Below are 20859 nucleotides of genomic sequence, written 5' to 3'. Positions count from 1 at the left end.
TGCATGGCCAGAACCCAAGACTCCTGAAGTCTGTGTCAATCTTTGTCACCCATGTCAGTGACTCCTAGTTAGGTTTTACAACTGCAAAGAAATAATTAGAAAAAAATGAAGGTCTGTGTAAATAAGTAGGTTTTCTATATCTTTTCCACTGAAACTTGCACAGTTTGTTCCTATACTTCTCTCTTTTAGAGTATATTGGTGGTTGTCTCTTAAATGCCAACAAAATGAAAAAGCTGAATATATAGCAGAACATATCCGTAGCTTGCAATGATCCTTGACAAGATGAAACACAAACCCGGGCTCACCTTTTCATTTTTCTTCTTGAGCAGGTCACCAGCTGTTGTCTCCGAGAAAATGTGCATCCTAAAGGGATTTCCAACTCCTTTTCTATAATCACCTACCCTGCAAATTTTACGTTTTGGAACATGGTGTTTTACGCTTGAATTATGAATTATTAATGTTTTCACCTTCTCAACCAGAGGCCCTACAAGTTTCTGTAGTCCAGAAACACTTTGTTCAAGTCCATCTAGTCTTTTAACCTGCTGCTCTGCATTCTTGTTTATATCACAAAGAGATTTTTTCATTTTAAGGCAAAGTCTCTTCATTTCGTTACTTCTCAGTTTTTTGTTTCTTTCCATCCTTGATCCAGGTTCTGATGTTTCCACCTTTACCATCTCAATGTCTTTTTCAATGCAACATATTTCTTGAGAAACACTGTTAAGCTTCTTAAGAACATTCTCTTGCAGAGTCAACAGCTTATCAATTTTCTGTTCAAGTAAGGAAAACTTCATATCCATGATGTTAAAACTTTCAGATGTGCTGACATCACCGCTTTCAACACGAAGAATTTGAGGAGGTTCCATTCCAGTATCAGGCCCTTGGTTTTGCAAAGTGTTTGGATCAAATATTTTGGCCATGTTGTTGACCACAGACGTAGAAGAGGTCTGCCTTGCTGGTTTGGGTATGGGAAGGAAACGCCCTGATGATCAGCTGCTTGTCAGTTGCAAAGGCTTCCCATCCAGGCTGCTCAGATATACAGCCAAGTTTGGTAACTCCAGCTCAACTAATTTATAAACTACTCTCATATATTTGACTAAAACAGAGGGAAGAGAAACCCAAATTATTTAGGAAGAAAAATGTCTTTCGTCTATTCTTTTTTTTACATATATATATATCTCTATCTCTTTCCAAATGATGTGAATATGGAGATGCATATCCTAAATTGACTCGGTTCAGTGACTTTAGCCCTAGCAGGGACTGAACTATTTGCACTCGAATGGCATTTGACAGCAAAAAGGCTACACGATACGTGAGAAGTCTTTAAGGGTAGGAACACTTTGGCAGTGGTGTTGTTGCTTTTCAAAAGCCTAGTATGTAATGTGATCCCTGCTCTGAAGAGAATAAGGGTCCTTACAGGGAACTCAAATGTGGCTGCTTGAAATTGCTATATTTCAAGGTAAACTTTTCAGATGAAAACTTCTATTCCATGAAAAGCCTGTTATGCCAGGCAGGAAGTCAATAGAGTGGTTAAAAAACAAATACAAGAAAGAAAGTAAAATAAGAAGGAGACACTGGAATGCAAATATTTGAAAAAAAATTCAGAGCCTTTTTATCTATCCTATGTCTCAGCTACCACATAGCCAGCTATACACAAGCAATTAACTTCATAGCCAGTATCTTTGTGTACTTCTGTGTATTTATCAAGACTGTGCTAATTTGCCACAAATGAAGAGGCTTTTATGTCTCACTATCATGAGGTCATATAATACCAAAATAGAACATTTGATAGAGACTCAGCTCTTTTCTTTGTTTGCCTGACAGTAAAGGTCTCAAAACCAGTGATTAGTATTCATAACTCAGACAGTTTATTTAAATGTAGGTCTGACTTAAACAGTTTATTTAAGTGTAGGTCTGAATTGCTGAACACCTCTCATCTTGGTTAGAAAAATAAAAACAGAATTAAAAGGAAAGAATAAAACCAGAACTACTTCTCATCTTAAGTCAACTATACTCCACATGAGCAAAAAGCAAATCAGTATGGATCAGCTTGATGGAGACAGGCTGCCTCTGAAATACAAAGAAAAGGCTAACTTGGACAAATGACAGTCACAGATTGACCACACATAGGTCAGTCTGCACTTGTGCCATACCTCTTATAGAAATAAACACATAAAGCCATGTTTTGGTTGAAAAACATCCAGACTGCTGCTCTGTTCAAAGGATCAAGAGCTTCTTTTGTGATCCCAGTCAACTATTTCTTTTGCCAGTCTCAGTTTCTCCATCCTTTAAATGGGGAGCCTGAGAGATAATTAGGTAAGGCACATAGTGAGTTCTGAATATCTAAAACACTAAATAGCTTTTCAAAATTGCATGGTCTTCTCTTAATTCTAGGTGCCAAACATGTCTTTTACAAACAATCATAGCTGAGGTTTTCAAAAGCTTCCAAAGGCATTCTCCCACAATCATTTATGACTCAACATGTAGTCAGTGTTGACAAGGATAAGCTAATTCAGGAGCTTGTTCTCTGGTTACTGCAGGTTAATAAAGGAAAAAAGTTCATCAGTACATTTGTCACCTTATGAGATCAGCATGTTACTGCAAATGAAAGGTGAACTGTGTTCATGCATGACCCTAAAACATGGATCGAAATCTCTTTACATAACAGACATTACCAAGAGGTGACCATCATGTGTTATTGTGCACAGCATATTCACTGAGCAGATTAAGGTTCAATTATTTTAAAATAGGAAACGGGATACAAAACAAGCAAACAAATAAACAAACAAAAAGACAAGGAGTTTAGAGATCCCTATTTCATGGAAAGAATAATATACAGGACAGCATTTAAAAAAAGACAAAGTAATACCAAAGCAAAGAATAGCACATCAGTTCCAGCAGAGTAGTTATGCTTGAACTCTTTTGGCTTCTTCTGTTTATCTCTGTCAGAAACATGAATTAAACCCTCCTAATAGTTTTGTATCTGCAGAAGCCCCTGTTGGACACAAATGTCCAGAAGAGGTGTTCTCATGTCTGTAAAATGGCCAGGTTGGAAGAGCCATTTAGCTTGGATGAAACATCCCTGCAGGAGTTCATGGTGAACTTTCACCTGTCCTCTGCCCCCCCTGCACAAAAAAAAAGGTGAAAGGTTTATTAGACCTTGCCACCCACTCATCTAGGACTCCTGCTCTGGGGGATTTCCTAGGCAAAGCCTGTCAGTCACAAGAATTCTCTCCAAAAGGAACATTTTGTGAAAGCAAGAACTTATTAAAAGAAAAAAGAAAAGCACATACAGATAGCAATGGTAAAATCATGTGTTATACTAGTGTGCATAGCCACATATGTTAAACATTTAAATCTCTCCTAACAGTTACCCAGGGAAATGTTATGTGAAATACCTCAAACCAGTACTATAAACACTAATAAAAATTTTAAGCTCCGTGAGGTAAGATCCTATTATCAAGTATCATCGGTAAAGTCCTATTGATTTAATATTATACCATGACATACAAAAATGCCAGACACTGAAAACGTAGAAAGCACAGTATAAAAATGCTTCATTAAAAACTCATCAGTACATGTTAGCAGTTCTGTCTGAATCTGAAGTGGAAGAGAGAACTGCTGTGTAGGGGCTAGAAATAGGAATAAAAGAAAAAAACTAACATCGGCTTGCTTTCTAGGCTCAGAAAGCTCTTGCCAGTAACTTCTTCATAACTGGAATCTGTGATCCCTGCCTCTTGCTTTGTAAAGTGGAAATAACCTTACATATTTAGATACTTTTGAGGAGTTCAGTGAGAATTAATTGATAAGGGAAAGTGTTCTGTAAAAAATAGTGTCATTTAAAGTATTTGAACATTTCTTTTTTAGGGTGATGACTCATTACAGCTACTTTACTAAATTCAAAAATATTATATGTAAATAATTTGAGCCATTTATAATAACCAAATACCTGAATGCACTTTTCCTAGTCACTAAAATAACCTCTTAGCAACTGTACCTGTCATAAAGGCACAAAGCTGATATAACAGCTTTCTTATTTTCATCTCACAAATTTTAATGATGACTGGTCAATGGATTTGCACAGCACCAAAACTGCTAAAAAGTGTGTTGGAAGTTAATGGTGTGAGTTGCAGCAATGGCTACCTTTCATGAACTGAAAACAAAGAAACACAACCAACTAAAATACTTTAGAGAGAAAGCAATTTCACTAGCTTTAAAGATGACACGATTCCCCATATGCCAAACGCTGCCTAATATTACAATTCAGAATATTAACACTAGGCCGCTACACCATGGCAGTGACAATATCAGCCTAGAGGCTGACTCTAAACTCTGGGAATTTTTCCACAAACACCTGCTAATCAACTGATAAAACGTGTGGTGTTTGATAATCTGCCATACAGTTTTATTTCTTTTATACAACTGCGGCTCCATTGATGATGAATTCTTTTGAGTGGCTTTTACATCAAAAAAAATTAACCCATAGTTCTCTTTTATTTCAAGTTCATTTGCAAAAGGCTTTAAAGCATCATGTGCAATTTTCAAAGTGTAGTGGCATCTAAAATTTGGAAGAAATAGTAATGTAGTAGCAATGGATACATTGCTCCTACTGTGACTTTCACATTTTTAGCATGTCTGCAGACGTGATACAGTGAGCCTGTAAGAGATGTGATAAAACTCCATCCTTCATAGAGACATAGTAAAAAGGGCTAAAGGTGAAGATTAGACAGACTAGAGAAGTAAAGTTTTTCTTTTAATTTCTCTTGTGAACTCAAACTGCAGTCAGTGTTATTTTCTCTGCACAGATACAGAAAGCTGGCTAGCATTAGGAAATTAGCACAGCATGTGTGTTTGCTGCCCTAGCTCTCTTAGCTGTCTGCTTCTGAACAGTGATCCTCCAGTTCAAGGGTGTGCAGACCAAGATTTTAGCACATTCTAACCCTGACCCTGAGACTAGTTCAGTTGGTTAGAGCCTGGTGCTAACAACACCAAGGTTGTGGTTTCAATCTCTCTATGAGCCATTCATTTTAAGAGTTGGACTTGATGATCCTCATGGGTCCCTTACAACTCAGAATATTCTGTGACCCAAAGCCTGTGAAGGGCAGAAGGACCCCAATGCCACCGTATGTGATCTCAGTCCCAGAGGTATTAGAGAAAAAAAAATTAAAAAATTATCATAGCCCAAAACATCAAAACAGTCTCTAATCAGCAAAAAGAGGTAATATTTTGGGGTGTTTAATTTCACGTGACAACTTACCAGTTCAAAGAAAACCTGCTTTCTGCTTAAAAAAGTTGTTCACTAAGTTTTCACCAACTCTTGGTCCTCCGATCATACTGCTGAACTATTAACTACCCTGCCTTATCTTATCTTGTTCTACTGGACCCATGTGAAATGAAGTTTCCCTTGCCCTCCCTGTCTTTTTAGCCTGAGTCTTTTCTATTTAGTTCAGCTCAGTTCTTCCTTTTTCCCAACAATTACAGGTCCAGACAGAGCACCTTGTAAATTTATGGCTGCTGGCATCAAACATTATAAACAAGAGTACAAGTGGAAATGTTTGAGTTATAGAGTCTTATTCCAAATTTTTTGGGCTGTAAACCATGTACCAGGATATGCCACATTTTATGGAAGACAGCTACCACTGAAGTTTATCTGGAGAACCACGGTCATCAGTCTTGAGTTGTTCCAGACAAGGTATCTCCAAAATCCCTATGTACAGTTTAATATTTTACTGTTGTGGAGGCTTGGGGTGTTTTTCCCCCAGAAATAACATGGGGCCACCTGCCATGCATGAGATGGCAGCACGCGTATGATGCACAGTCCACATTCCAGCCATTCCTAACTCATATGTGTAAACAGCACACGTTCTCCCGACATTTCTGTACCTATGTCCTGGCAAGGGTTAGGTTTGCATCAGTTGTATATTAAAGGGAGTGGGTATGTGAACAATTAGCTCTGATTTACAAGTGGTAATTTAGACCTGGCCACTGTGACCTCCATCTTTGAAAGAAAAGACATTACAAAACAAACATCTCTTGATCACTCAGAGGTGAATTATATGAAATTCTATACAATCTAGGTTAGAGTGGGTAGGGAATGATGTGTCTCAAGTCATACCCATATTGAATCTTCCTGCATGTTTATTACTAAAATAGTGGGAAATTCAGCTGTCTTTATGTAGCTAAAAGACAATGTGGTGCAAATACATTTCTTGAACTTGTATAAAAGTTTGTCTCATACATTCTCAAAAACTTCCATTGCTGAACCTTCCACAACTTCTCTAAGCAACCTGTTTCAGTGCTAAAAATTTTCTCTGTTAAGAGTTTTCCTAAAGCATTATCTAAAATTCACTTGGTGAAATTGAAGTTGATTTCTTCTTGTCCCATCCATGGACGACTAGAATAATTTGTTCTCTTCTCTTTTCCAAATATTAAAATTTTTTTATTTCAATTCCCTCTCAGTATTCTCTCAAATATATAGTTATATTGTGCACAAAAATATATTACCATTTCCTAGAAGTGATCAGTTTTGAGAAAAACAGGGACATTTTTTCTGGAATATTTTTCTGGAGATGTTGCCTTCCTAGTTGACAAGGAATTGAAGATATTCATGTGTTTGTGGACATATAATAAATTCCTTTGTGAAAATGGTACAAGTTAACATCTTACACTGTATCTCCCAGAAAAGAATGTAAGATTTGGCTTTCCTTTGAACATATAGATCTCCTCTCCTATTTAAAAAAAAAAATAGCTTAAATCTCTAAAATAAAATCTCAGTACAGATAAAAGAAAAACATCAATTTATAAACATACAGCAGGAGTCAACTTTTCAGAAGCTCACATAATAAAATTACTATCTACTGTTTTATATTTCAATGACTTAAATAAGACCTTTTGTAAGATTATCCTTATCTACCATACTCTTACTTTTCTGCTGACTTCTCATTTATTTTTATTCTTTTCAGTGTCTAGTTCATGCCTTATATATCCCAGCCCATATATCTGGAACTTTCATGTTCTTCTTCCTTCCTTAAAAATTAATTCTCTCCTGCAACCTTGACCACTTTTTTGTCTTCAGCATTTATCCTATGGTTGATCTGTATTCAGTTAATGAAAACTCAGTCATAAACTAAGAAAGGTCAGGGAATATTTGCTAGCCTACATTTATGAAGCTCTAGTTCAAATTAAATATTCTGATGCTCTATCCTTTACAAGTAAGAAAAAAAAACCACCAAAAAACAAACCAAAACAACAATCAAAAACAAATAAACAAAAAACCAACCAACAAACCACTTCTTTTTCTGCAACTCTGATTAAGAGAGAAACAGATTTTGTTCTCTGATCTTCCAAGCAGATGCATATCTTGTGGCTGGACTGGCCATAGCACCTAGTAGAGAAGTTCCAATAGTATCTTTTATATCTGAATCACCAATTGTCTTTCACAGATAAACCATATCTTTGTATTTTTCCCTATTGTGATAGTGGTCATAAACTGTAGATATCCCTAGCAAAGTCTGCCTCTGTTAATAATTTGCAAATGAGGTGTTTTGAAGAAAACCATTTTATCATGCACAGAATATTTCTGTAGAAGTCTCAGTAAGATTCATATCCCAGTAAATCTCAAAGAAGAAATAACTTGAGACTGGGGAACAGGAAAGCCACTATTTAAAATATTCAAGGATTTCTTTGTGCTAGGCACAAAGCAGAGAACGCTGGTACACAGTAGTGCAGATGAGAGCCAAAGTAGGTCTGCTCTTTCTCTAGTACACAACAACAGCTCCCTGAGAAACAATATAAGCTTACAGCTGCTCAGCTCTGAAAGAGATTAGAAAGCAAGCATGAAAGCTATGAACCAGATTCAGAAAGTCATGCTGTTTACTGAAAGTTCACAGATGTCAGTGATGGTAGAACAGAGAAACTATTCTCTTCCCCCTGCCCTCCTCCCTCCCAATCAAAAAAGATACATCAAGATAGATGAGGGAATTTATCCAAAATTACATATTTCTACAGTCAGCAATCATGTTGGACTCTTTCACCATGGGGGCTGAAATAATTGTATGCCTAAGATTAAGTGACATACTGTGTCATAAGTGATATACCTTTATGGCTCCTCTGGGGTCTGCCCAAAACACTTGACTGGAATTCTGCTTAAGGTCAGAAAAAGAAACAGCTTCATACAGTGCAGGAGCATACAGCAAGAAAAGTCTGGCACTGAACTTCATGAAGTAGGGCTAGGGAATTTACTGCTCCACAGGGCCCTCTGCACACAACTACTCTACAACCTGCTAATTAATTATGAATTCTGACTTCCTTTGCTATAATGACTCTGGTAACTAAGTATCCTGGACATATCCTAGTGATAAATGATGAGAGCAAGTCCCTGAAATAAACTACAAAGATATCCTGTTAGAGTTCAGTGATCAATCTGCAGCAGTCTGGTACTGGTCTTTTAGATATACTACTACCTTCAAATTTTGAGCCTCTCTGTAAGCATTTGTATGACCCCTTTTTGCAGGAAAAAAAAAAACAGGTTAATTGATCTGTACATCCCTCTGTAGAAAATATCCAGATCTTTGAAGATGAAAATGATAATAGAAGGCACTATGCATGTTCTGGGGGTGAGATCTCTTGTACTCTGGAACTCTGCAGATCTCTTACATGTGGAAAAACATTTGCATAGGAAAAGCAGTGCAACTGCAAGTTGCACGGTGCAGCATTTATCCAGGTCAAGCACAGCTAACTCACACTTGGCATCCCACTGTTAATAGGTTTCTTTGGATGAAGAAGAACTGCACAGCACATAAAAAAGCCACCAGAATCAGCATCTCTCTGTTTAACAGCTGAAGTTCAAAGCACTTCACCATCAAAGTGCACGATGTTCTTTCACTGAGAGTCGGTCGCCACTATCGTCTCCTGCTGTCAAGATATCACATCAAGAGACTCACCTTTGCTTAGCTGTCCCCAATTAACTGTACTAAAAACAAAACAAACCTCAAAACCCAGCATTTCTTATGGCTGAAAAATACTGTGTGATAAATTACCCATTAATAGCCTAAAACTCTATTTCCAGGAAGCCTGCTTAAAGGAAAATTCCTGACTTTCTGAGGCTAAAGCAGAGGTGTCATAACTCTGAAACAGAGCAATGAAAGAAGTACTGTCTCCAGGTGCAGCAGGAGCTGTACCTCATTTCATCTGCTGGGTAGACTGGTTAAAATCTTTGGTTGCAATCCAAAACTTTCTGGCAGCTAGCATCCTGTATTAAAATTTATAAACCACGAAAGGCCTTTTCTTACAAAAAAGTTAATTCAGTATGGATAGGCTGAAAAGACTTGAAAGGGACAGTCATCAGAAGTGGTTATATGGAAAATTGGATGTAAGTAACACCTTTCAGTCCATCAGAACATACTAAAAATACAGTAAATGCAATTTCAGTGAGAAAGGGAAACTGTGCTGATTAAAAGATCTTTAAAAGAGCTGCAGAGAAGAGCCCCAGAGCTGCCTGGCCTGTTGGGAGGTAGAAGTTTTACAAATTTTGTATTATCCTCTCCAGAAGACACATACTGGTAGTTCAGCTTTCTTCAAGTCGCTAAACTTACCTACTGTCCAGCCCACAGTATCAGAGCCTTAGTCAGAAACAGTGGGCATCCTCTCTGGTGACTGCCCTCTCAACAGGCAGCACCAACAGAAAGAGCATTGAAGATCCACACGTCTTGGGCTGTCACTCTGTGACCAGCTAGGTTTATGAACTAATCCTTACAATGCAAAGGCAATTATCTTTTAATTCACTCAGTTAACCTATATTCTCTGCTATAAGAACACTGCAAAGATAATAACACCCACGTTAGTGAAGATCCCAGTGTGGCAGAGGGGAATGTAGTGCTTTTCTGATGAATGACTACTGATTCATTTTCACTTGTGGTAGTTTGTTCCCCGCTGCCTTCTACTGTGAGACCGGCTATGGGACTGCAGAAGCGGGAAGGAAGGCTTGTGGATTTTTGCTTGTTTGTTTTTTAGAATAATAGTAAACGGTCTCCACAACTACTATTAGCCATATCATATACTTACTGCACCAAAAAACAGAAATTCACTTATTCTGTAGGTGAGCCAGGGTACTGATTATTTATCCAGGCAGTCTCTGCTGAAGCAAACATTTTTTTACCAGTATCGCTGCAGCCAGAGTTGAAATTAAACAGACTTTAACTAAGTAAATCAGCACAAAAACTGTGTGCAGAAAATACCTTGACTCATCTCTTCTTCTTGAAAATTTAGTGTCAGAAAAAGTTAAATAAATGGCACGTTCATATTAAGCATTAATGTCAGGATCCAGGACTGTGTAGAAGAAGAAGGGAAAGCACCATGAGATGCATATACTGGAGACCAGTGTTTTTAGGGAAGGTGCAATTGGAGCTTATTTTATCTGTAGAGTTGGCTAATTCTGGTGAATGTTTATTGATATTTTAACAGATTGTAACTTGTGCCTGGCAAGTTTCCACAGTATAACTTTATTCTTTGGGGATGAAGAATTCAAAGGAAGGGTGTTATCTAAAATTTAACTTCTGAGCTACATTAAAAAGCTCTAAAATCCAGAAAGATAAGTATTACAGTTGTTCTCCCCTGTCATCTGTCTGTTTTATACCAACACAAATAGCCCATTCTTCTCAATTTTATGACAGAATGAATGGACATCAGGTAAATAAAGGTCACAGAAATCTTTCTCCCTATCTTCCTGTTCTGCTCAGGGTGCACATGCTAATACCATTTTGCACTGGTGGATATTTTCAGCAACAGAAATGCCTTTTAGCCACACGTCTTCTTTTTCAGCTATTTTCTTCCCCCTAAAGTGTCCATTCCAAAATGAAACATGGCAAGTTCTCAGCCTTATAGCTGAATTTTGAAAGCTCTCACCTATTTTTGTCTCCTTTAAACCCCACATATTTCAACTGAATGATCATTCCAGATGCCTGGCCACCTGGCTGCAAAGATTAGCCACCTTCAGGGCCCAACCAAAGACATTCAGCAAATTAAGAATATCAACAGCTGTTACAAAGATCCTGCACGGCACTTCTTCAAATTTCAGTTACCTGGTGAGTTCTAGAAGGTGCTATGGTAGCTGGCAGGACACTGATATATAAAATAAGCCAAGATTCACCCAATATCTTCTATAACAAAGCCTTTTTGTTTTCATTTTTCAAGCTTTATTCAACTTCCAAAAATGAACATCAGTCTTGTCATCATTGTTGCAAGAAATTTCAAATTAAATTATTTCCAGGAAAAACTCAGAAATTTTAAAGATATTTTGTGTGTACTAAATATATACCTACGACCATTTACAAAAAATCTGGAGAGAGGACTCCTGCTGTCAAGTACTTGCCTTTACTAACTGAATAAAAAAGCATTCATGGAGTCTATTCAAAGCCACATGCAAGCTGCACAGATCTTGTGCTCCTGGAGGCCAAGTTAAGGGGGGACTTTCCTTGCAGATGCAGGAAGTCTGAGCAAGATTTACCTTGCAGATGCTTCTTTCACTTTCAAGAGCCCACAGTGGCCCTGGCAGACGCATCCCTGAGCACTGATCTTTTTTTCCCCACGCTTTCACTTCTGTCTATGACACCCTCCAGGCATTCTAGAATAAGTAAAGAACCTGTTTAAATGGAGTGGAGTGAGTATCACAAGGAAGGATGCACTAAATAGGAAGAAGCAAAAGTTTTGAAAATCAAGCTGTTGTGAACATGTTCCTGTTTACCATCCAGAAGGGTCCCAAAAAAGCGGTATGCATCCAGATGTTAGGACAGTCCATAAGACCTAGGGGAGAAACTCTGAGGCTGCACATTTGACATTTTTCAACTTTTCAATGCTTTTCTTGGGAAACAGTGCTCCTTAAGGCAGGCCAGGAGTAAAATAACAGCTGTATCGTTCAGGAAAGAAGAAGAGCTAAGTTTTTATTTCATAGAAATGCTGCAGGAAAAGTGCTTTCAACCGTCAGTTTGGGCATCTGATGAGCGCAAGAACCCAAAAGACGCACAGTTGGATTACAGTGCCCATAACTGAAACACTGTTTCCCCAGCTTTAATGTGCAGGTTAAGTAAAACCATACAAGATTTAAAGTGCTTGGCCTTTGGGCCAACTAGCTAAGCAAAAAGAGCGCTTCCTTTGGCCAGCCATAGCTTTTCCTAAACAGAAGTTTCTTTTCATAGAAATTTTATCAACCTGTAATACTGAATAAGTCTGCAGTTTGAGTAAATAATAAAATACACCAGTATTACAGAAGTTGGCTAAATAAAACAGAGGCTGGCATTACTGATTCATTAATATTCCACTCCTGAAACAGTGTGTTTCAGTCTGTAAATACTGAGGTAATGCTGGGGGTTTGTTTTTAGACAAAAAATTTATTAGTTCTATGCTGCCTGCCGAGAAGCCTCACCTCCCTACCATATTGTATCAGTTAGACACTTGCAGTCCTACCTCTTAAATTCCTGATTTCATGCAACTACCAGTGTTTTCTCTTTCTTTTTTTCTTCCAGAAATGCAATGCAGTCTTTCATTAGACTTTAAAGAACTCCAGTAGTCAGCATTGTTAAACTAGAGTCCAAAATGAAAGCCTTGTATTAATAGAATGGCTCACATATAACAGATATAACACAATAACAGAATAGATCACAAGTGTCTTAAGACCAAGTATTTTCTCCTAGCGAGTACAGAAGAACCCAACTAATGGACACAATCTCAAGCTCAAGCTCAGCAGTTGTATCACTTCTTTGCCAAAATGCTTTCCTGTTGTCACCCGCTCCAAATTAAAAGTCTGTTACAGTGCCCACCTGCAGGCTACCAAAGTGAAGGCTTTAAGCCTTTATGAAGTCCTTGATGCAGGATTAAGCATTAGTTTTATGAGGGTGATTTTAAGCTACAGACACTAGAGCTGAGGTATGATCCATTTAGGAGAGCACTTCCACACAGGCGGCCAGAACAGGTGCGAGGCAACCTTTGCCAACAGTAGTCGTGTTTCAGTGTGTTTCCGCATCTGATGTCATTTAGGTGCATCCAGAAACGTTTCTGACTGCTTTTTGAAAAGCCTTTGGGGAAAAGTTTCGCCTGATGTTCATACTTGTGAACTTCCAAAGTGCCTTCTTGAGTGCTCAGATCAAAACAACTGTGCTGCTATGTGATACTAATGGGAACGCTCCAGAAGCTGAAGAGAAGAGCATTCTGAACAACTGATGCAGGGCATCAGCCACACGTGCTGGTAAACAGGCCTAGTTTCTTAGCAAAGGAGATGGTCAGAGCAGTGCTCTCCTAAAAACTTGTCCAGCAAAAAGAAAGACAGGTGAAGAATTGTACCCTTACTTTTCCCACTTCCCCCACATAGTTGGCCCAATAACTAATTGGATTTCTTCTCCTATCTGAGAATAGAAAAGGGGGTGATGATGTTTAGGCAACATGGCCTGCTTGAACCTGTAACTTCCCTGTGCTTCTGCATAAGGGGGGGGGTTGGTGGCTATAGACTCTCTAACTTTGCACAGTGAAACAGGGACCAAAAATGTTAGGGCTCTTGCTGTGTTGCACAGCTGACCACAGCAAACACCCTGTGTTATGCAATAACAATTAATAAACCTCATAAATAGGAAACTCTGACTTGAAAATGCAGCAGGATTTGGAAATGTTATATCTATGCAATGTAAGAAAACTAATATTCCCTAGGAGCCAGACCTTTTGCATTTACTGATGTGTTTTCAGGCTAAATTGTTACACAATTTTTGTATTGAAGAAAAAGGAAACATAACATTGCTTAGAAAAGGTTTGTTGTATTTACGTTAATGAAAGATCAGATCTGGATTCCTGAGTGTCTAGTGTCTCTGCTTCTGGGACAGGGAAACATGAGAAGAGCAGTCATGTTATGAAACAAACTCTCCTCTTACCTCAAAGGCACTCTCCTCTCTTCCCCTGACCTATCCTCATCTGTTCATATCTTCTATTTATGGAACTCCATTAACGTTACTCACTCTAATTTGATCACAACTTTTTGGGTTCCATACAGAAACTTCTGGCTGATTTCCATGGCCTCTGCACCGTGGAAGATTAACTTCTGACCATGGGCTGCTGTCTCACTGAAACTCAGAAGGCCTCCCTGAATAAGAATATCTCACCTCATGTTCCCCAGTTTTAGATACTGCTACTGGCCACCTGCAGCTGGGATGCTGGCCAACCTCTAGTTCAAAAATATTCATATGAGAACCCCTGCTTTATTGCTTGTAAGCCTTTCTTTCTGCTACTAGAACATAGTGCTTGCACCTGGAAACATTTGGAAGCCTTGCCGTGACCTCACTCACCTTTCTGCCTGTGGGGTTCAATTTCATGACTGCTGCATTTTTTTTACTTAAATTTTTCATCTGACACTATGGAAAATGAACTGTGATTACCCAGAGCACAAGCCTCTATTCCCTGACCAATTCATATGATCCAGCATGGGAATTAAAAATAGCTGTCACTAGAGCTAACCAAAGAGTTTTCAAACAGAACACTGGAATGTGTTGGAAAATGATGGCTCATGAAAACAGAAGACTGATGGACACATGATGTGCTCTTACAGATAAAATTAACTGAGGAAGAAAGAAAAGGAATACTTGCAACCCTACTGAAATGAAGCACATCTATTTTTCATTTCAGTGCAGTTTTTCTTTTGCAGCCTCTCTTCTAGGGCACAAAATTATTACAATGAAACTGAAAACCTTATGAAACAAGCCAGATTATAAATTTCTTTGCAAACTGATCTCAACCAGCTTGCTTAGTCAAAAGCGTTTTTATCTTCTAGAAACCTACTGACCAAACTGAAATGTACTTATTGTGAAATAAGATCAACTAAATTTGACATAAAAACATGGTTTTACATGAAGTTGAAGGTAGCTGATTTTGGTTTTAAATGCTAGTCTGTGTTGAACACAGCATACAGAGTCAAGGTAGAGCATGAAGCTCTGACAACAGGTATAATTGTTGGGATCTGCACTGATTTTTTTACTCTTTCTTCTCTCTTTTCTCCTTTCACCCCTACCCCACTACTTCCTGACATTTTCCTTAGAAGATATGCTTTCTTAACATCAAGTTTCACAGTATCCTCATAGTACAGCCAAATCCTTCAATTCTTTGATTCTGCTGTACTAGCTGTTTCAAATTTACTTTCAGTGGTAAACATTCCACAATGAGGAACATCACCATATATCAAGTAGCTGTAATCAGGCAGATCAGGTACCAGCAATTTTCCTAATAAAGATCCAGTGTCAGAGATCAAGCATGAAGGAACAGATGTCTGCATTGCCACCATACAGAATCAAGTGTCATGGATCAGGATTGTAACCGCAAGGAATGAAATGTCATGTGTGGCAGAGCAGAGAGCAGACATTATCTCTCTCTGTGCCTCTGTAGCTTCACCACTGGATGTCAAGGACTAATACAGCAAAGGCAAAGATGGTTAAATTATTGTTTTCTTAGGGGAACACAATGTTTCCTTGCCAAACATTGACTTGGTCATATAGGTGTGTCTCTAGGCAGGCAGTACCTGCAGTTCTGTGTGTGCAGGTAATCTTTTCAGATGCTGCTAGCCATGCCTTTGACTTGCTGCTCAGTATATAAATATGTACATGTTTTTTTAAGGAATATTTCCTAAGTGCATGTAATGACAAGGGAACACCCCAAACATGCATAGCAGTGCTCCTGAAGGGAGCCAAAGGGGCATGATTTCTTGAAAAGGTGCAGTTTGAATCTCGAGGACCTGCCATTGCCCTCTGCTCCTCTTGAACACTTGAAAATACTATCAGTATGCCCAGTGCCTTAAGACTTAGCCAAAACTGGCAACTGTAGTAGAAGAGGAAGAAAAGAAAAAAATAGGAAGAAAAAAAACCCTAGGATTTTTTTTTTAATAGTAAAAAAAAATTAAATATTTTCTCTCATTTGTATCTTGTTTCAGGTTCAGCTTTTTGAGATCAAGGGAAGATATCACGGAACTAAGGTCAATCCAAAGAGACATGATTCTTCCAAATGGTCTAACTTGAATATCAAGGACCAGTCAGCCATCTGCTCCTCTCAAACACATTATCACTGTAATTCTGTCATTGTTCTGAAGCATTTTGTGCAAAGCTGTTGAATCTTCTTACCTGGGTGTTTAAATGTGACAGAACACCCATCGGCAGCATAGTCCCTGCCTCTCCCTAACTCCATGCACAGCATCTCTTAGGCTCTCAAAATATGAAGAAACATTCAAAGAAGAATCAATTACTTAATCCATGTGCTAATACTGAATATGTGAAGATTAAGTAGGGAGATTCTGATAGGCTATAAATTCACCCCATTTCAGAGCACTAACATGCATTCACCCGCCTGAATAGACTAATCCAAATCAAGGAAAACATTCACTGGACAGGGGCACTGACGGAGCATTACACACACCAAAAAATTTACATGAACCTTGAATACCTTATTCCACTGTGGGGTAAAATAATTTACATGTCCCAAATAGATACTTAGAGATGTGCTTTAATATGAATAACCAATGCAATTTGTTTCTCAGGGTTTCAGAGCTCATTAGAAATTTCATAGACAGAGTTAAATCTGATTGCAAAGTAAAAGGTTTCAGATGCTTCATTAATGCTGCAGTGCCCCTCACAGCACTGTAAATTAGTCTGCTCAAGCTTAGGACAGACTATTTGAGTACAATTGTTTTAAAATTTAGGTCTTTTTTTAAATACTTAACACAAAAAATCTGAGACAAAGTACAAAGGAGAAAGACAGGCAGAATGAAAGAAAAAATAAATTGAAAAATAAATTAAAAATAAATTCATCTATTCCCTCTTCGCTCTCTCCCCACCTTGCCTCCCCAAACTATGGGTAGATGTAATTAGCATTTGAAACATGAAACCCTGCAAACGCATTTGAACTGCAAAGCGTTTCAGTGGCTTGCATCCTATCTTTCCTTCATCCAGGGTGGGATAGATACAAGTCTCTAAGGAAGGCATCAGAAGTTCCTTGTACAGTGATATCATTCACTCCTTATCTAGACAAGGATCATCTGGAGACATAAATTTTGTTTCTGCCCTGCTTCATCTTGAGCTGGGAAATAAGGTTGGTGGATGCAAGCAGCTTTAACTTTTTTTTCTTATGCTAATACACAAAGTCATAAATCTGTAGATTTTAGGATAGGATGGGCAGTTTATAATTATGTATTCTAACTAGTTTGCATTAGTTCCTAAAAATTATCTTGTGATTCTCAAGTATCCCCCAGAAAACAGCTCATCGTCAACAAGCCTACCACTGCTGAACCAAAAAAGGAACCACCATTGTCCTCAGGAAGCACTTCTGGAAAGTACTGGCACAAGTAGGTTCACAGAGAACATCCAAAATGATGGTTTGAAACTATGACACATTTTGATAGTGCTTGGTATTAAGTCCTTGATATACGAGCCATCTGTAAATCCCATCTATTATTAGCAGGGATAAAGGAATATGTCTGGAGCCATTTAAGGAGCAGAAACAATTGGGAAGACGTGGACTTCTTATGGTTAACATTCATAACACTGAACACCACGATTAGAAAGTCTTATCAGCCCACAAAACTCATCACTCTCTGCAGGTACTTCAGTTCCCAGTTAGCCTTGATAGAAATGTTTTATAAGCCAGAAAGCAGAGCCAGCTACAGCCTTGCACCATTACATTTTGCGTCATAGGTCTCAACCTTTGTTGCTACAACACCTGCTGCGCTGGTGGCAACTACAGTCTTCTAACTTTTCAAGCTGCTCTGACACCATCAGCATTTCTTCAGAGGTCCACAGTCTCTCAGAGAGGCATGAAACCTGGTGTCTGCATTCAACTGCCCAGAGATTACCAGTAAAACCTTACAGGGTGAGCACCACGCGCCTGTCACTGCAGAACCATCCGTGGTTATGTCTGTCACCAGTTCTTCACCTCAACTCAAAAATGAGCCTTGCCGTTTTCTCAGCCTGGAAAATCAGATGAATGGGCTATTCTTATCCATGTTTACTCCACAGCTATTAAAAATATGCATTCAATTTCCAGGCGTTTACAGAGTTCACAAGGATCAGGCTACACAGAGATTCCCAGGAAGCTAACTGGCTCCTTTCCAGCATGGCACCCAAGTTCCCTCTCTCTTAGGATCTGAATATTCCCATTTACAAGCATAGTTCCCCCTTGCAGCCCAGAGTAAGGGATGCAGAAATGTGGTCAAGGGCAACATTCCCTTTTCTTTTACAATAACAACAGGATCTTTCAGTCACTGTGATTGCGGCAAAGGTACAGAAAACCTTTCTAAAGGAAACACAACAGCAGTCAACTGATCTGTTTGGGAAGGACTTAGAGAAAAGCCAGAAAAAAAAATTTGTAGTAGAATTCAGTAGGCTGCTCTGCTGTGTTGTTTAGTTGTTTAGTTTGTTTTCCAAATTTTTACCTGTCTCAAGAAAGACAAGGCACTGCAACAATCTCTCAATAGCATCCTGAAGAAAATCCATGAGAACTAAGGATCCATTATAATCAGCAAAATCTGATTCAGAAAGTCAACAAACAAGACTTCATTTGCAAATTCTGAAATCTTATCTTCATACCTGTTTGGCTTTTTTCTGTTTATCCAGATATTCCCAGGAAAAGGTAACTCCCATTATAACCCTGTTAGCAACTAAGAATATGTCCACTCAAGTCACGCATATGTTAATTTACATTCACAGCAGCTGTCGTAAGTCTGGTGATTTCTGATCCCTTGCATGTCTACCACAGAGCACATGCACTTGGTATATGAAGTGTAAAAAAATGAAAATCATCTGGGAAAGGCAAGTGATTCCTGTTTCGTATTAACCCCCAAAAATTTCCTCCCCACTCCTATAAAACCACAAACAACCAGTGACATCTTGACGGTTCTTTGTAGAATCCAGCTCTATTTTCATTCCTGAAGATAGATCTCTCTTTTCTATAGGGAAAGGTCATTAATGCTAAGAAATGGAAGTAAAGAATGCAGGCTATTTGGTGCTGTCCATAGTACAGAAGTCAGTGTAGGCAAAGACAAGTATTCTTCCATTAAAATTGCTATGAAGGACTCTAAAGCATAAAGGTATATTCTGCCTTGTAGAACATGGAAATGTCTTCCCTCCATCCCTAAAATCATATTCCAGCACCACCAATTCAAAAAATATACTCTATTTGTGGGGTCTAGGCTAGCCAGATGGCTAAACCATTGCAGAATCAGCTCTCAACATAAAACACTGAAGAAACTGGCTGAAGTGAAATGGAAAGATTCCTCAATGAACAACATACAAGAAACTATGTAAATATGTGGGAAAGCCAGAAAGGCAGACGTGGAAAAAGCTTAAAAGAAATTATGAGCATTGAAGAGACTATAAAAAGATTTCTGAGGGGAGGAAGACCAGAACTGATCTCATGCCATTATACCAGGAGACACCTACTCAAGCAAAACCTCATACAGTGCATACACAATACAGCTCTAGTATGACTATGTGCAACTATTGTCAATCCAAAAAGCAAGAAGATTCTGAGAGGAGAAAGAGCAAAAAGAAGAAAAATCAAAAAATCTAAGATTTATTTTTCTAAAAAAACAACAACAGAAACTCAGCAAAAAAAACCCATTATAAATCAATCTGAATGTAATATGCTTTATAGGACTGAAGCCTGCATCATCTAAACCCTCTGAGGAACGACTTTCAGACAAAATTGGGGTATTAGCTCCATCCTTCTTCCAAAAGAGGTTTTTCACCACTGGAGGTCACTGTAAACTGTGGTTGCTCTTTATCAGTCTCTCAAAAGAAAATAAAAACATTGAACACATGTTATCTAGGATCCAGGATCTGAGGTGAGACAGAACTGAAATATCACTTGTTTGAAAAACACCTCTAGCTAATTGGGGAGGGCTTCTCTTTGCTGGAGACAGTCTTGTTTCAACTAATTCCAAGCAGAGCAACTGGCAGACTACTGAGAGTTTAAACATGTGCCTGTGAATACACGAGACTGCATTTGCCTGCCTCTCTTCCTGCTCTTGTAGACTCTCCTGGACACCAGCAAGCTAACAACAGGTAAGGTGATGGGGACACAATGGGAGACCTACTATTGCAGATCATGAAATTCACACGGGGTTTTTTAGAAAACAAAGGTAGGATTATCAGCATCAGGATCTCTAGAAAAAAAGACAAAAGTTTGACAACAGTTCCTAATAAAAACTTAAGCCTACTAGGTTTGAAGATTTGAATCCTATGTAAACCATAGATCACTGCTCATCTGAATGCAATTTTCTTCTTCCTTTTCATTGCATTCAGATAATCATTATTGGGAACAATCAAACAATTTCTAGCTCACCCCATTCAATCAGACAGCAGTGCATACATACTATATACATTATAGATTTTAAACTGATGCTCAGACAGTGAAGAGATGTCTAAGTTCCTGTCTCCCATACTGTAGGAGTCCCACTGATACGAATATCGGAAGGAACAGACGATGCTCACAAAACAGAGATGTTGGGCCACTTTCAGGGGAAATAAATTTGAAAGCACTGGAAAAGAATAAAGATAAATGAGATCAGCTAATTCCAGATGTATTAAAAAAAATAAATATGTAGCTTCATAAACCAAAGAATTTACATTTCAAGGACACATCTGAAACTCCCATTTGACCACAATTCTGACAACAAATCAGTGGCAGCTGGGCAGCATTTTGATACAGAAGGGGAATCATCCCAATGCAGGTTTCTGTATTTTCTGCTCAGTGAAACACAACAGATCAATTCTTGGCTGCTAACAACCAGAATAACTCCAAAGGAGTTTGGCCTAGTTTGATCTAAACGGAGAACTTCTGTAAAAGACAACT

The 20859-nt window shown here is 38.5% G+C and overlaps 1 protein-coding gene across 3 annotated transcripts in view; it reads right to left on the bottom strand.

Annotated features, from left to right (window-relative positions):
- Positions 1-20859, bottom strand: part of MYLK4 (myosin light chain kinase family member 4) — an 80169-nt gene that overhangs the window by 32018 nt on the left and 27292 nt on the right. For 2 of the 3 annotated variants that reach the window (XR_010432305.1, XM_064662925.1), the window contains exon 1: positions 306-1253. The exons of the other annotated variant lie outside the window; for it this stretch is intronic. Coding sequence is in view for 1 of the 2 variants with exons in the window: in XM_064662925.1 (XP_064518995.1) it covers positions 306-917 (612 nt within the window). In the remaining variant the exon portion in view is untranslated. Of the gene's footprint in view, positions 1-305; positions 1254-20859 lie in introns of those variants that run through there. 3 annotated transcript variants of the gene reach the window in all.

Source organism: Pseudopipra pipra, chromosome 1 (assembly GCF_036250125.1).
Source record: "Pseudopipra pipra isolate bDixPip1 chromosome 1, bDixPip1.hap1, whole genome shotgun sequence".
Lineage (NCBI taxonomy): Eukaryota > Metazoa > Chordata > Aves > Passeriformes > Pipridae > Pseudopipra > Pseudopipra pipra.
Note: the sequence above shows the minus strand (reverse complement) of the source record. Positions and strands in the feature narration are given on the sequence as shown.